The sequence below is a fragment of the Aquarana catesbeiana genome, linkage group LG06, assembly GCF_042186555.1.
Source record: "Aquarana catesbeiana isolate 2022-GZ linkage group LG06, ASM4218655v1, whole genome shotgun sequence".
Lineage (NCBI taxonomy): Eukaryota > Metazoa > Chordata > Amphibia > Anura > Ranidae > Aquarana > Aquarana catesbeiana.
Window position 1 is genome coordinate 229,511,341 of NC_133329.1, and position 13,800 is coordinate 229,525,140.

Genomic DNA, 13,800 nt, shown 5'->3' on the forward strand with positions numbered 1-13,800 from the left:
TTGTGCCCCCATGCTTGTTTAGGTAGGCTATGGTAGTGGTGTTGTCTGAGAGGACCTGGACATGGGAACCTTGAAGGATTGGAGAGAAGGCATCTAGTGCTAAGGCGACTGCCCTTAGTTCCCTCCAATTTGAGGACCTCTTGCTTCTGTCTGAGACCACACTCCTTGCGTAAAGTTTTGACCTAAGTGAGCTCCCCAACCCCATACGCTGGCATCTTGCGTTACCACCTTCTCTATTGGAAACTACCAGAGCAGGCCCTTTGACAGATTTTCCTGTCTTCTCCACCACCAAAGTGATCTTTTGACATTGGTGGGGATTTTTACCTTTGCTTCCAGAGATTCTGTCCTGTGATTCCATATTCTCAGGAGAAAAGTCTGGAGAGGTCTGAAGTGTAACCTTGCCCATTGAATGGCTGGCATGGTTGAGGTTAGGGTTCCTAGGGATGACCTGACTTGTCTGACTGATAATTCCTGGTTTGTCTGTAAGGACGCTACCACATTTCGGACTTTTACCTTTTACTCTTCTGGGAGAAAAACTCTGTTCCATTGAACAGATCTGATACCCCAGGAATAGTACTTCCTGGGCCGGATTGAAATTTGACTTTTGAATATTTATGATCCAACCCAAGGCTTCTAGATGACCTCGGGCTTTTCCGAGGTCGTCTAACAATTTTTCCCTGGAAGGGGCAAAGAAGAGTAGGTCGTTCAAGTACGGAATTACCACAATCCCCTGCAGGCGAGGAGGTGCAAGTGCTTCTGCCATTATTTTTGTAAATATTCGTGGAGCAGAAGAAAGGCCAAAGGGGAGGGCCTTGAATTGTAGGTGCAGAACCTCTTTTCCCAAATTTATCGCCAACCTTAGGAATTTTTGAGACTGCGGGGCTATGGGGATATGCAGATAGGCATCTCGAAGGTCTATTGATGCCATAAAGCATTCCTTTGTCAATAAGTTTCTGACAGTGAAGATGGAGTGCATACGAAATCTTTTGTATAGGACTGATCTGTTCAGCGGTTTCAGGCTTTGGATTAACTGAAAATCTCCGGATGGCTTTTTTATCAGGAATATATGGGAATAAAATCCCTGATAAAGCTCCCCCCGTGGGACATATGTCACAACCCCTTGATCTATCAGATCCTTTAACAGGTTCTTCATTGCTAGGGATTTGGTTACATCTCTTGGAATATTTGTCACCAAGTACCTTTCTAGGGGGAGATCTGAAAATTCTATACTGTAACCCTGGGCTAGCATATTCAGAATGTACTGGTTTTTCGTTATGCTTGCCCAATAGGGGAGAAGGCCCTGAAGTCTTCCCCCCACCTGTAACCGGCTGTCATTGCGTCTTGCTGGTTGACACAGGAGGATGGAAAAGGACATTTCCTTTGCCTTTTTCCCTCTGCCCTGACCAATTTTTCTTTTTCTCTTGAGGCTTGTTTTGTTCCTGAACCCTTTGAGGAAGAAAAAAACCTTTGACTGGTTGTTTCTTTTTCTTGACAGGAAAAGATTTCTTTTTATCTGCAGTCCTGTCCAGAACTGAATCCAAATCAGGGCCAAACAATAAATACCCTAGGAAAGGGACTCTGCATAATTTATTTTTAGATGCTGCGTCCCCCCTGCCAAGTCTTTAGCCATAATGCCCATCTAACAGAATTAGTAAGGGCTGCAGCTTTAGCTGTCATTCTGATAGATTCTGCTGATGCATCAGAGACATAGGCTACGGTTGCTGAGAGAGTAGAAAAGGAGTCAAGGATTTCTTGCTTAGGGGAATCTGCTATTATATGAGCTTTAAGCTGATTTACCCAATACTCCAAGTTTCTGGAGACGCAAGTAGTTGCCATCGCTGGCTTAAGGTTGCCCATAATGGATTGCCAAGTCCTCTTGAGTTGTTGATCCATTTTTTTATCCATGGGGTCTTTTAAGATCCCCATGTCCTCAAATGCCAGATCAGTAGATCTTGACACCTGAGAAAAGGCTGCATCAAGTTTTGGAACCTTATTCCAGAGAGCCGCTGGGTCTTCATCAAAAGGGAACCTTCTCTTATGAGCCCTAGCGAAGAATGGTTTTCTGTCAGGGTCAGCCCATTTTTTTTTGATCGTTTCAGAAATCACTGCGTGGACTGGAAAGGTATGAGATCTGGACTCGCTAAGCCCTGCATACATTTTGTCGTGTAAAGACATTTCCTTATGCTCTTCCTCCAGGCCTAGAGTAGCATAAATAGCCTTCAAAAGGCCGTCCACTTGATCCAAAGATAATTTATATTTGGAAGACATATTCTCCAGCTCATCCCCATCCTCATCTGATTCATCAGAATGAGAGGGGGAAAGCCCTTCCTGGTTCAGAGGACCCATTTCTGCCTCCACTGCCGGGACTAACAGTGAGCCTTGAGAGGACTGTGAGGTAGTGGGCTGACTTGCGGATTGATTTGTGAGTGAGGATTTGAAGGATTGAATGGTAGCCTCCAATTCCTTTTTGGCAGATGCGATTAGATCACTGCATGCGGAAGCGGTTTCTTCCCTCACCAAGGAGTCAATGCATGTTTGACATAAAGGCTTTTTCCAGCCTTCATTTAACTTAGTTTTACATGAAGGACATTTCTTTTTAATCCCAGGGTCAGAGCTCTTGGCCTGCCATGATAAGGGAACAAAAAGAGAAAAAAGACAAACCATCCTTTAGAGTCAGCCAGATTACTCAAGATGCTCACCACAAGTGCACAGTGAGAAAAACACCAGACTCATGTGCCCTGACAGGCCCCTCTGCCACCAGGGGGAAAAAATACCCTCAAGCCTCACTAAACATTTAGGGAGAAGAGGGCTAGAGAGAGACCCCACAGTAAAGCTGAGCAGAAACTACAGTCTGCTCCTTACTTGGGCTTTGCTGGTGCCTGTGCCTGTTCCACTTGCTGCAGTTCCTGAGTCCATGCTGAGGCAGCAGCGTGATGCTTGTGACGAAAACGCCGCTTCCAGACTCCAATAGCACCTGTGCGCCGGACCGGAACTGGAAATATGTAGGCACCAGACCTATTTCCTCCCTCCTCCCCCTGCGCTTCCAGCGGAAATGACACCTAGCGCCTGCTCGTCGGATGCCGCCCCACTTTCGGATACCTCACATCCGGAAGATGCAGTCCTCTGACTGCCCTTCCCAAGATGGCGGCGGTGGCAGGAAAAAAACATGTGCTGGCCAAAACAAAAGTGCCTGCCATGCCTGACGCTCCCGCCCGGGAGCAGCGATTCCAGAAGCAGTCCTGGCTCTCCGCGAGCACTGACGAGGGAGAAGGAGCCCATCCACCTGGCACCCGTAAGCCTGTGGAAAATGGGAGGAACCGGCTCTCATGAGGTAGGGAAAAAATAGTGGAGTAGGGAGCCTGTCCTCTCAGGACAGTACCTTGAAAGCTCCAAACTCCCACATGTGTTCCCGCCCGGAGGAAACACAAAAACTGATGATAAGTGGGAAGGAGCCTCCTTTTATAGTTTGGTGCAGGTATGTTTCCTGTCAAGTGGGTGGAGCCACGCTCTCAAGGTGCTGTCCTGAAAGACATTAAGGGAAATTGAGTTTATTGGATTTATTTTTATAACAAAAAGTAGAAAATATCATTTTTTTTTCAAAATTTTCGGTCTTTTTCCGTTTATAGCACAAAAAATAAAAAATGCAGAGGTGATCAAATACCATCAAAGGAAAGCTCTATTTGTGAGAAGAAAAGGACGCAAATTTAGTTTGGGTACAGCATTGCATGACCGCGCAATTACCAGTTAAAGAGATGCAGTGCCAAATTGTAAAAAGTGCTCTGGTCAGGAAGGGGGTAAATCCTTCCGGGGCTAAAGTGGTTAAGCACAGTCACATACCAAGAGAGGGATATCACTGTTAGCCCCTGTCGTCAATAGGCTGCATGTGCATATAAAGGGTCCGGTATGGAGTTTTGCAGGGGACCTCATGCTGCTTTTTTTTCCCTCAAATTTTGTAAGGTGTTTCACTTAAAATCCATACAAGACCCCAGATACTGCATATCCCCAGTGTCCTTAATCAATGACAGGGAGAAGCTGCCATGTATAGTAGCAGAAGTAATACTGCTTTTATACATGGTGTTCAAGTCCCACCGAAGAGATAAATGTTCAGGCGTTTGAATGCCCAAAACAGCCAAGGTTCAGTCTGATCAGACCATCCCTACTTCTCACGGTAATTCCTGCTGGAGGCTCTCACATAAGAAAGCACCACCATCCTACTACCAAGATGGTCATGTCCCCGCACAGAGACACAGAGCAAAACAAGGCATGGTAAGTCAGTAATGTGGAAAGATCAGCTGCCGGGAGACTAGTCCTTTGCAGTCTGCTTACTTTTCTTGTGAACAGCATCCAGAATGCAGTTTTCCTTTCGCCAGAATTAACTGCCCAATGCAGTTTTGGCATTTGCAAATAAGCAGCAGGGATCTAAAGGGGCTTCAAAAGAATAATCTGAATGCAGGTTTCTTCATACAAAGAAAACTGTGAAATAATATATTCATTTGCAATAGTGTCAAAGAATCCCATGATTAAGTTAATGTGACTGTACAGCAACCATCTGAGGTAGCGTGTGACGTAGGATGTGCTGAGCCGAGTCAGGAAGCGGAGATCCAAGCCCTAGGAGCGAAGGGTAGCAAGAGGTGGTGAGACTTTATCCGCAACACCTTGGGTCCGTTGTGACCATATTGCATTGATTTTGGGCATACACTGGAAGTTTTGATGTGACATTGATGTGGTTTTACTGCTCGTTTTTAAAGAGATTCATGTGAGTGCAACGACTGAAGTGTACAGATATATCACACATATCTATACACATATCTTGTTGGTGAGTGTTTCAGCTGAGGAATCACTGACACCTGGGGGTGGTGGATTATTTAAGAAACTCTGCACAGAACCAACGTTCTCATCAAATTTCATGGACTTTGTTTTTTGCACATATATATGTTTTTTTTTCCACTATTGGCACAGGGTGATTTATGTTTGAAGTGTCACTATAGAGCCGCTTATATTAGTTTTCTTTGACACTATTGCAAATTAATATATTATTTCACAGATTCTTTGTGTAAAGTGGCAGCTTTATCATATTAATTGTTCTATAAGCGCAGTGGTGGGAACCCAAGAAGGGCGGAATTTGCTTGGTTACTATAGTTTTCTTCATACAATTCTTCATTCATGCACAACAGCACCAAGTTTACTTTAGGAACATTTTAGGGCCATGTCAGCAAAAGGTATGAAAACTACATTGAGGCTGAATTCCACCCAAAAGTGGAATTTCCACTTATGTCTCCCCCAACCCCTGCCCCCCCCCCCCCCCCCCGTGCCACATTTGGCAACTTTCGGGGGGTGGGGGGTGTTCCTGTTTTTGACAGGTACCCTTTTCCCACTTCCAGAGATGGCACCACGGTGCAGTCCCTTGAAAATTCGGCCCCCTTCCTCTGCCGCCGGGCCAATTAGAAAGCGCAGTTCACTTCGTGCATGCGCAATAGGGTACCGCTGTGAAGCCGAAAAGGCTTCACTGCTGGTTTCCCTTACCAGGAATGGCGGCAGCACTGCCCGACAGCCGATCCAAAAATCAGCTGGGGTGCCAACATTGCGGAAACTCCGGACAGGCAAGTATCCTGATATTAAAAGTCAGCAGCTACAGTATTTGACTTTAAATCTTTAATTCATCTTAGCCTGGTTTTACACTGTTGAGCTGTGGTTGGGCAGTAGCACTAGTGTATCTGTAGTTTTCAGCGTGGTCCTATAAACTTTTTATTAGGCCGCACGTTTTTGGTGAATTTTCTGAAAGCATAGCAAAAAGTCCTGCATGCTGCTTGACTTTAAAGTGGTTCTAATGCCTAAAGTTTTTTACCATAACGCATTCTATGCATTAAAAGGTAAAAAAGTTTCTGTGTCACAGGATTCCCCCAGCCCTCCTTATACTTACCTGAACCTGATCTCGATCCAGTGCTGTACATGGGAGCAGCGGCTTACTCCACTCTCTCCCTCCTTACAGGAAAAACTGAAAGCAGCGGGAGCCATTGGCTCCCACTGTTGTCAATCAAATTCTGTGAAAAGGGAAAGAGGGGGTGGGCCCGAGCCACGCTGCCTGTGTCAACAGATGCAGACACAGTGTGACTTGGGAGCAAGCCTGCACGAGTGCCTCCATAGAAACTGTCTTCCTATAAGGGCAGTTGCAGAAGAGGAGGAGCCGGGAGCGCCGGTGGGGGACCCCAGAAAAGCTTGACAATGGCAATAGGTAAACAGAGTATTAAATATGTCTATTTAGAGGCGCTCAACACAGCATTATTAAAACAGGAACCAAAAAAAATAAAAAAAATCACCACTCTAGGAAATTTTGGGATATTGGTATTTAAAAATGTGTAAAGGTATCCTTTTCATCTATTTCTTTACCTTTTTTGAGTACAGTATATCTAAATTATTTTCACGGATCCTTGATCAATCTTCTTTTAATTTGGGACAGGATTACCAGATACGGTTGTGCTCATAAGTTTACATACCCTGGGCAAATTTATGATTTCATGACCATTTTTTTAGAGAATATGAATAATAACACAAAAACTTTTCTTTCACTCCATGGTTAGTGTTTGTCTGAAGCCATTTATTATCAATCAACTGTGTTTACTCTTTTTAAATCATAATGGCAACAGAAACTACCCAAAATGACCCTGATCCAAAAGTTTACATACCCCAGTTCTTAATACTGTGTATTGCCCCTTTTAACATCAATGACAGCATGAAGTCTTTTGTGGTATTTGTGGATTAGGCTCTTTATATTCACAGATGGTAAAGCTGCTCATTCCTCTTGGCAAAAAGCCTCTAGTACTTGTAAATTCTTGGGCTGTCTTGCATGAACTGCCCGTTTGAGATCTCCCCAGAGTGGCTCAATGATATTGAGGTCAGGAGACTGAGATGGCCACTCCGGAACCTTCACTTTATTCTGCTGTAACCAATGACAGGTCGACTTGGCCTTGTGTTTTGGATCATTTTCATGTTGAAATGTCCAATTCGTCCCAGGCGCAGCTTTCTGGATGAGGAATGCGAATGTTCCTCCAGTATTTTTGGATAACATACTGCATTCATCTTGCCAACAATTTTGACCAACTTTCCTGTGCCTTTGTAGCTCACACATCCCCAAAACATCAGCAATCCACCTCCGTGTTTCACAGTAGGAATGGTGTACCTTTCATCATAGGCCTTGTTGCGTTTATGGTTGTGGCCAAAAAGCTAAATTTTAGTCTCATCACTCCAAATGACTTTGTGCCAGAAAGTTTGAGGCTTGTCTCTGTGCTGTTTGGCGTATTGTAAGCGGGATACTTTGTGGCATTTGCGTAGTAATGGCTTTCTTCTGGCGACTTGACCATGCAGCCCATCTTTCTTCAAGTGCCTCCTTATTGTGCATCTTGAAACAGCCACACCAAATCTTCAGAGAGTCCTTCACCTGAAGTTATTTGAGAGTTTTTCTTTGCATCCCGAACAATTTTCCTGGCAGTTGTGGCTGAAATTTTAGTTGGTCTACCTGACCGTGGTTTGATTTCATAAGAACTCCTCATTTTCCACATCTCGATTAGAGTTTGAACACTGCTGATTGGCATTTTCAATTCCTTGGATATCTTTTTATATCCCTTTCCTGTTTTATACAGCTCAACTATTATTTCCAGCAGATCCTTTGACAAAAATTTTGCTTTCCCCATGACTCAGAATGCAGAAACGTCAGTGCAACACTGGATGAAAGATGCACGTGTCCGTCAAGAGTCCAGAAACTCACTGACCTTTTATACACACACACTAATTTCAAGCAAACAGATCACAGGTGAGGATGGTTACCTTTTAATAGCCATTCAAACCACTTTGTGTCAACTTGTGTGCATGTTATCAGGCCAAAATCACCAGGGTATGTAAACTTTTGATCAGGATCATTTGGGTAGTTCCTGTTGCCATTATGATTTAAAAAAAAGTAAACACAGTTGATTGATAATAAATGGCTTCAGACAAACACTAACCATGAGTGAAAGAAAAGTTTTTGTGTTATTCATATTCTCTGAAAAATGTCAAAGAAATCATAAATTCTGCCAGGATATGTAAACTTATGAGCACAACTGTATGTTTTGCAGGTACCCTGGACAGAGGCAGGAAAATTAAGGGAGTGCTGACAAAGAACGTACAAGAGGATTGAGGGGGCCTGTTTGCAGAGACATAGACAAGCGACAGAGGGGTTGATTAAAGGGGTTGTAAAGGTAAAAATTTTTTCACCTTAATGCATTCTATGCATTAAGGTGAAAAAACTTCTGACAGAACCGCCGCCCCCAGCCCCCCCGTTTTACTTACCTGACGCCTCGAAAGTCAGCTTCGCGTTCCCGACATCTGTTCCTCCGCTCACCCTGGCCGCTGATTGGCTGCAGTGGATGGATTGAAAGCAGCGCAGCCATTGGCTCGCGCTGCTGTCAATCACATCCGATGACGCGGCGCGCCGGGGGGCGGGGCCGAGTGATACAGCGAGTGGCTATAGCCGCCGGCTGTATCACGGGAGCGCGCCCGCAAGCACTCACCACCGTGCGAGGGAGCTCGCATTAAGGTGGTGAATGCTTGCGGGGAGGAGCTGAAACAGCCGCCGAGGGACCCCAGAAGACGAGGTTCGGGGCCACTCTGTGCAGAACGAGCTGCACAGTGAAGGTAAGTATAACATGTTTGTTATTTAAAAAAAAAAAAAAAAAACACCTTTACAAACGCTTTAACTAAAACTGGAGGGTGCAAAATCTGGTGCAGCTCTGCATAGAAACCAATCAGCTTCCAGGTTTTTTTTTTATCAAAGTCTAATTAAACAAGCCCAAGTTTGAAGCTGATTGGCTAACATACACAGCTGCAGCAGATTTTGAACTCTCCAGTTTTAGTCAATCCCAGTATGTCTAAGTTAGATTTTAGATTTATTAACCCATAAACCATGCTGTATTACTCAATTTGCAACTTGATTGACAAAGGAATCCTATGAAAGGCATTCATATTTGCTCTTGAAAACAACACCCACCTTTCTCTCCTTGTGATTTTAAATCATCTCTTGCTAAATTGTGTGTGCTGTAATGTTTTCTCAACTCAGCATTTGCTCCATTTATATAGACAGAAAATCCTTGTTCCAGATGTTCCAATTTGACTTGTGTAGGATCCTTTGCTTTGCTAATGTTCTGTACCCTACAAAATAAATGCATGAGTAAAGCTTTGATCACCGAATACCAAACAGAATTAATAATAACCCCCATATCACTAACATAATATAATAATAATCAGGCATTTCAGAGAAGAAAGTCACCCTGTACCTCTTTACAATCAGGCAACCATGATGCTGGCTTGCTTTCATTTATACAGCGCAATTCATTGAATTATTTGAGATCAGAAGCTTGTTTACATTCTTTTACTGTTACAGGATTTAAGTAAGCAAATTCATAAGTATCCTAAAGATCTTACATGGCCATAGATAAGCAGCAGCCACTCAGAGAATGACAGTTAGGGAGATAACTGCCAGCCATGTATTGCACTTGGACCTGCTGATTACTGTATTGCGTAGCCTAACTTGGTCACTACCTCTTACCTTTGACTAGCCTCAGACAAGCAGCTCAGAGATTTTACAAACCTCTTTTAACCACCTAAGGACCAGCCACTGTCATTATACGGCGCTACTTTGAAGTTAAATACCGTTATTATGACAGCAACTAGCTGCCATAACCCCGGTATTTTTAAAAAAATGACGGACTGTCCTCTTTAGGTTAAAAGTGGTCTCAGTGGCAGATTCGTCCCCCCCCCCCCGCCACATTCCAGTCGTCTTCACCACTTACCAGAGCTGTCACTAGCTGCGGAGACGATCGCATCTGCTCCCCTCACTGCTTGGATTCCGAGTGAGGGAAAGATGGCCCCCGCACAGCTCCATAGCATTGGAGGGCAGAAGCGAAGTCAAACGTCACTTCCGCCCAATGCTCTTAAAAGGGGAATTTTTTATTTTTTTTTGTAAAAAAAATAAAAAATATAAGACATTTAATTTTATTTATTTATTTTTTTGCATTTTAGTGTAAATATGAGATCTGGTGAGGTCGGAGGTCTTTTTGACCCCAGATCTCACATTTAAGAGGTCCTGTCATGCTTTTTTTTCTATTATAAGGGATGTTTACATTCCTTGTAATAGGAATAAAAGTGACCCAAATTTTTTTTTTTTTTTTCAAAAAGGACAAAGCACCCCATCTATAGATCTATATATATATACACACACACACACACACTAAATTGTCAAAAGTAGTGGCTCGCAGTCTCTGCTCTAATTCATCCAAATGTGTTCTATCAGGTTGAAGTCAGGATTCAAGTCAGGTTGAAGGCAGGCCAGGCAAGCTCCTCCATCACAAACTCGCTCACCCATCTCTTTATTGACCTTGCTTTGTGCACTGGTGCACAGTCATGTTGGGACAGGGAGGGGCCATCCCCAAACTGTACATATGGGCAGCAGATAATGTGACAAATATACATAGGTCAGATAGCATTATTAAAGACCATGCCTGATATTACTATCGGACTTAAATTTACAACCCCTGAGGGCACTAAATCAGAAAAGATTGTGTTTAATCAGCATCTAATCCCAAAAAGATCTGTAGACTGTCTATTCATATAAAGTTGTAATTAATAAAATGCTATAGTTTGGCTTACTCCTGGCCTTTGCTACCATAAAGGGAGGATTCTTTATCAAGGATCTGGCAAACACTTTTAGAATCGCTATACTTTGACTACCCAATCATGTGCCGAGGAAATAAACAGAAATGAGATTTTCACATGATTGACAATTAAAGTGAATCTTTTCAAGTTTTATTGAGTAATCTTTGACAGAAAATATGGGAAGAGAGGAGTTACATTTCTATCTGATTGTGTTTCGCTTTTAAATTTAAAGTGGTAATAAACCCAAAACTAAAAATGTAATAGGTTGAAGTTTACCAATCCTTGGGATGTGGTGGCTGCATTCGTTTTCTGTCGTTACGCTTTTTTCCTCTGTGTTTACCCTGTGATCTGACCAATAACTCACCACTTTAAAGTGCCTACCGCTCTGGATGAAGGAGCAACAGAGACACATTTCAACAGCAGCATTGACAGTCTGGGTAGATGGACTAGCAGATTTAGAGATTTAGATACACTAAACAAATTGAAGCCAAACTTTAGCTAACACTTTTTAAGCATTTACAGCAACAGTTTTGTTCCTTTTGGCATAAATGTTTTACCCAAATAAAGAAAAAGCTGATCATTGTAAGCTTGAGCTACTGAGCTTTGCAAACATGGTTTTCCTACAAAGAAGCTAACGTTTCTTTGTAAAATCTGAACAGCATAAAGTGTTCAGTGTACTACAATGTCATTTGTTTACAAGTATCAAGGTAATAAAATGTAACTGTTTATCCTGCTTTCAGCTTTTTAAAGTGGTTCTAAAGGCAAAAGGTGTTATACTTCATTGCATTCGGCTCCCCCAGCTCCTTTTATAATACTGAGCCTGATCGAAATCCAGCTCTGTGCCCATCTGCAGCAGTGCTGCTCTTCTCTCACAGGAGGCTCGTCAGTAGCCGATCAATCAAACCTGTAAGCAGAGAGCGGGCAGTGAGGCTGGGCTGCGTTGTGTGCGTTTGTTATTTCAATCACTTCCTGCTCGGGCCTACAGCAAAATGGCAGCCAGACAGGACTTTCGTCAATGACCGTGCGATCTGTCACCCACTGTGTCCAGCCAATAACTGATCAGCGAACCGCTGTCAGTACCATGTGATCGCTGTGACCAATCAACCTGACTTGAAAACAGGAGATTATAAAAGGAGTCTTCTGGCCGATAAGTAACATCTGAAATTTCCTGTAAGTAATATTAATTTTGTAACTGGGATAAAAAGTGCTTGCAAAGTTGAAAAATGTGTGCAGTGCACCGCATGTATGCAGTAAAGGAGCAACAGTTCCAGGATGGATATCGCTGCGACAAATGTGAGCGGGTTGCCCTTCTGGAAGCTCACATTAGAGATCTGGAGGAGCAAATTGCAACACTGTGCAGAACCAACAACCTTGAAAGGGGGTCCTCTGCTCACTGAGCAGATGGTTAATGGGGTTGATGTGGAGAATGGAGGGGTAAGTCAGGATTAGAAGATCAGGTAGGAAGATGGGTTAGTGTAGATAGAGGGAGAGGTAGGGGCTCACAGAAAAGGAAGGCCAGCCCTGGGTTTGAGCACTCTAACAGATTTGCTCATTTGTTTGAAGATGTGGGGGGTGGCAAGCTCAGAAGTGGCAGCCCTAGATGTCACTGCTACCCCTGGCAGCCGAGACAACAGCCCATTTAGTAGGGGTGGTGAGGGTAGTGCAGGTAGGTGTATTTATTCAGGAGCGTTAGAATAATGTTTAAATACATTTTTTATTTTATTTTTATTATTTAGTTTTTATACTTTCCTTTAATTTTTTTTTTCCATCACTTTTACTCCTATTAGAAGGAATGTAAACATCCCTTGTAATAGTAATAGGGCATTACAGGTCCTCTTTACGGAGAGATCTGGGGTCCCCAGATGTCTTCTCTATGCTGGAAAGCCTGAGATAAAAAAAATAAATATCAATAAAATCTATCTCAGGCTTCCAAGCAAAAAAAAAAAAAACAAAAAAAAAACGAAAAAAAAAAAAAACCAGCAGTGTTTACATCTGCCAGCGCCTGATGTGACATCATGAAGTCGCTTACGACCTCCAAGGATCAGAGAGATGGTCGGGGACCATCTGGACCGCGGTCAGCTCTATGGTAAACCGCCGCCCCCGGCGGATTCATTCTCTGGCTCGCTGATCAAACGGGCGAGCCGAGAAAAGCACCAAAGGGCAGTGGGTGGCATCCCCTCCCGCCTCCTATAAAAGGAATCAAGCGGCTAAACAGTGTTGCCGGCTGAAAAAAGATATCTGCCGATGCAGGCAATATTCAGATATCTAAACTCAAAGTCCAGGACGTCATTTGACGTCCTTGGTTTGGAAGTGGTTAAAAAAAAAGGCCTGGATTCTTTCCTAAATGTACATAATATAACTAGATACTAACATTTTTAGGTAAAGTTGATCCAGAGTATATCTGGTTCCCTCTCGGGGGGAATCGGGAAGAAATTTTTCCCCTGCTGGAGTAAATAGGATCATGCTTTGCTGGCTTTTTTGGCCTTCATCTGGATGAATTGTGGGTATAGCATTTTGTATGGAAGAGCCCTGGGGCCATCATAAAAAAAAAAAAAAACAGAATTCTGACTTTGAAACTCAGAATTCTGAGATTGAAATTCAGAATTGTAAGTTTAAAAAAAAATTTCTACAGAATTCTGAGATTAAAAGTCAGAATTCTGAGTTTCAAAGTCAGAATTCTGAGTTTCAAAGTCAGAATTCTGAGTTTCAAAGTCAGAATTCTGAGATTCAAAGTCAGAATTCTGAGATTCAAAGTCAGAATTCTGAGATTCAAAGTCAGAATTCTGAGATTCAAAGTCAGAATTCTGAGTTTCAAAGTCAGAATTCCGAGTTTATAAATATAGTAGTCTCTATTAGGAAGATTTTAGGACCAATGACCAACATTTTATCATTTCTTTAGGAACAATAGAAAAGAGAGCATGTAGAAATAAAGACATTTACACCATTAGGAGGGTCATTCTCTTGTACAGAGTACATGGCCCTGTTGCTCCTATCTTTCAACTGTGTCAGCTAAACCGCAGCTATCTGGGTGTGTAACCCCCCTCCCGGTCTGCTGCTTGTTGTACATTGCTACGTGCCATCGAGGGGGGGGTCAGCTGCTTGTTGTACGGTGCTACG

At 43.1% G+C, this 13,800-nt stretch overlaps 1 protein-coding gene across 6 annotated transcripts in view; it reads right to left on the minus strand.

Moving 5' to 3' along the window:
• The window catches only part of KATNIP (katanin interacting protein), a 310,890-nt gene that overhangs the window by 219,340 nt on the left and 77,750 nt on the right, over positions 1 to 13,800 (minus strand). For all 6 annotated transcript variants that reach the window (XM_073633024.1, XM_073633020.1, XM_073633023.1 and 3 more), the window contains one exon: positions 9,020 to 9,180. In XM_073633024.1, coding sequence (XP_073489125.1) covers positions 9,020 to 9,180 — 161 coding nt within the window. The remainder of the gene's footprint in view (positions 1 to 9,019; positions 9,181 to 13,800) is intronic.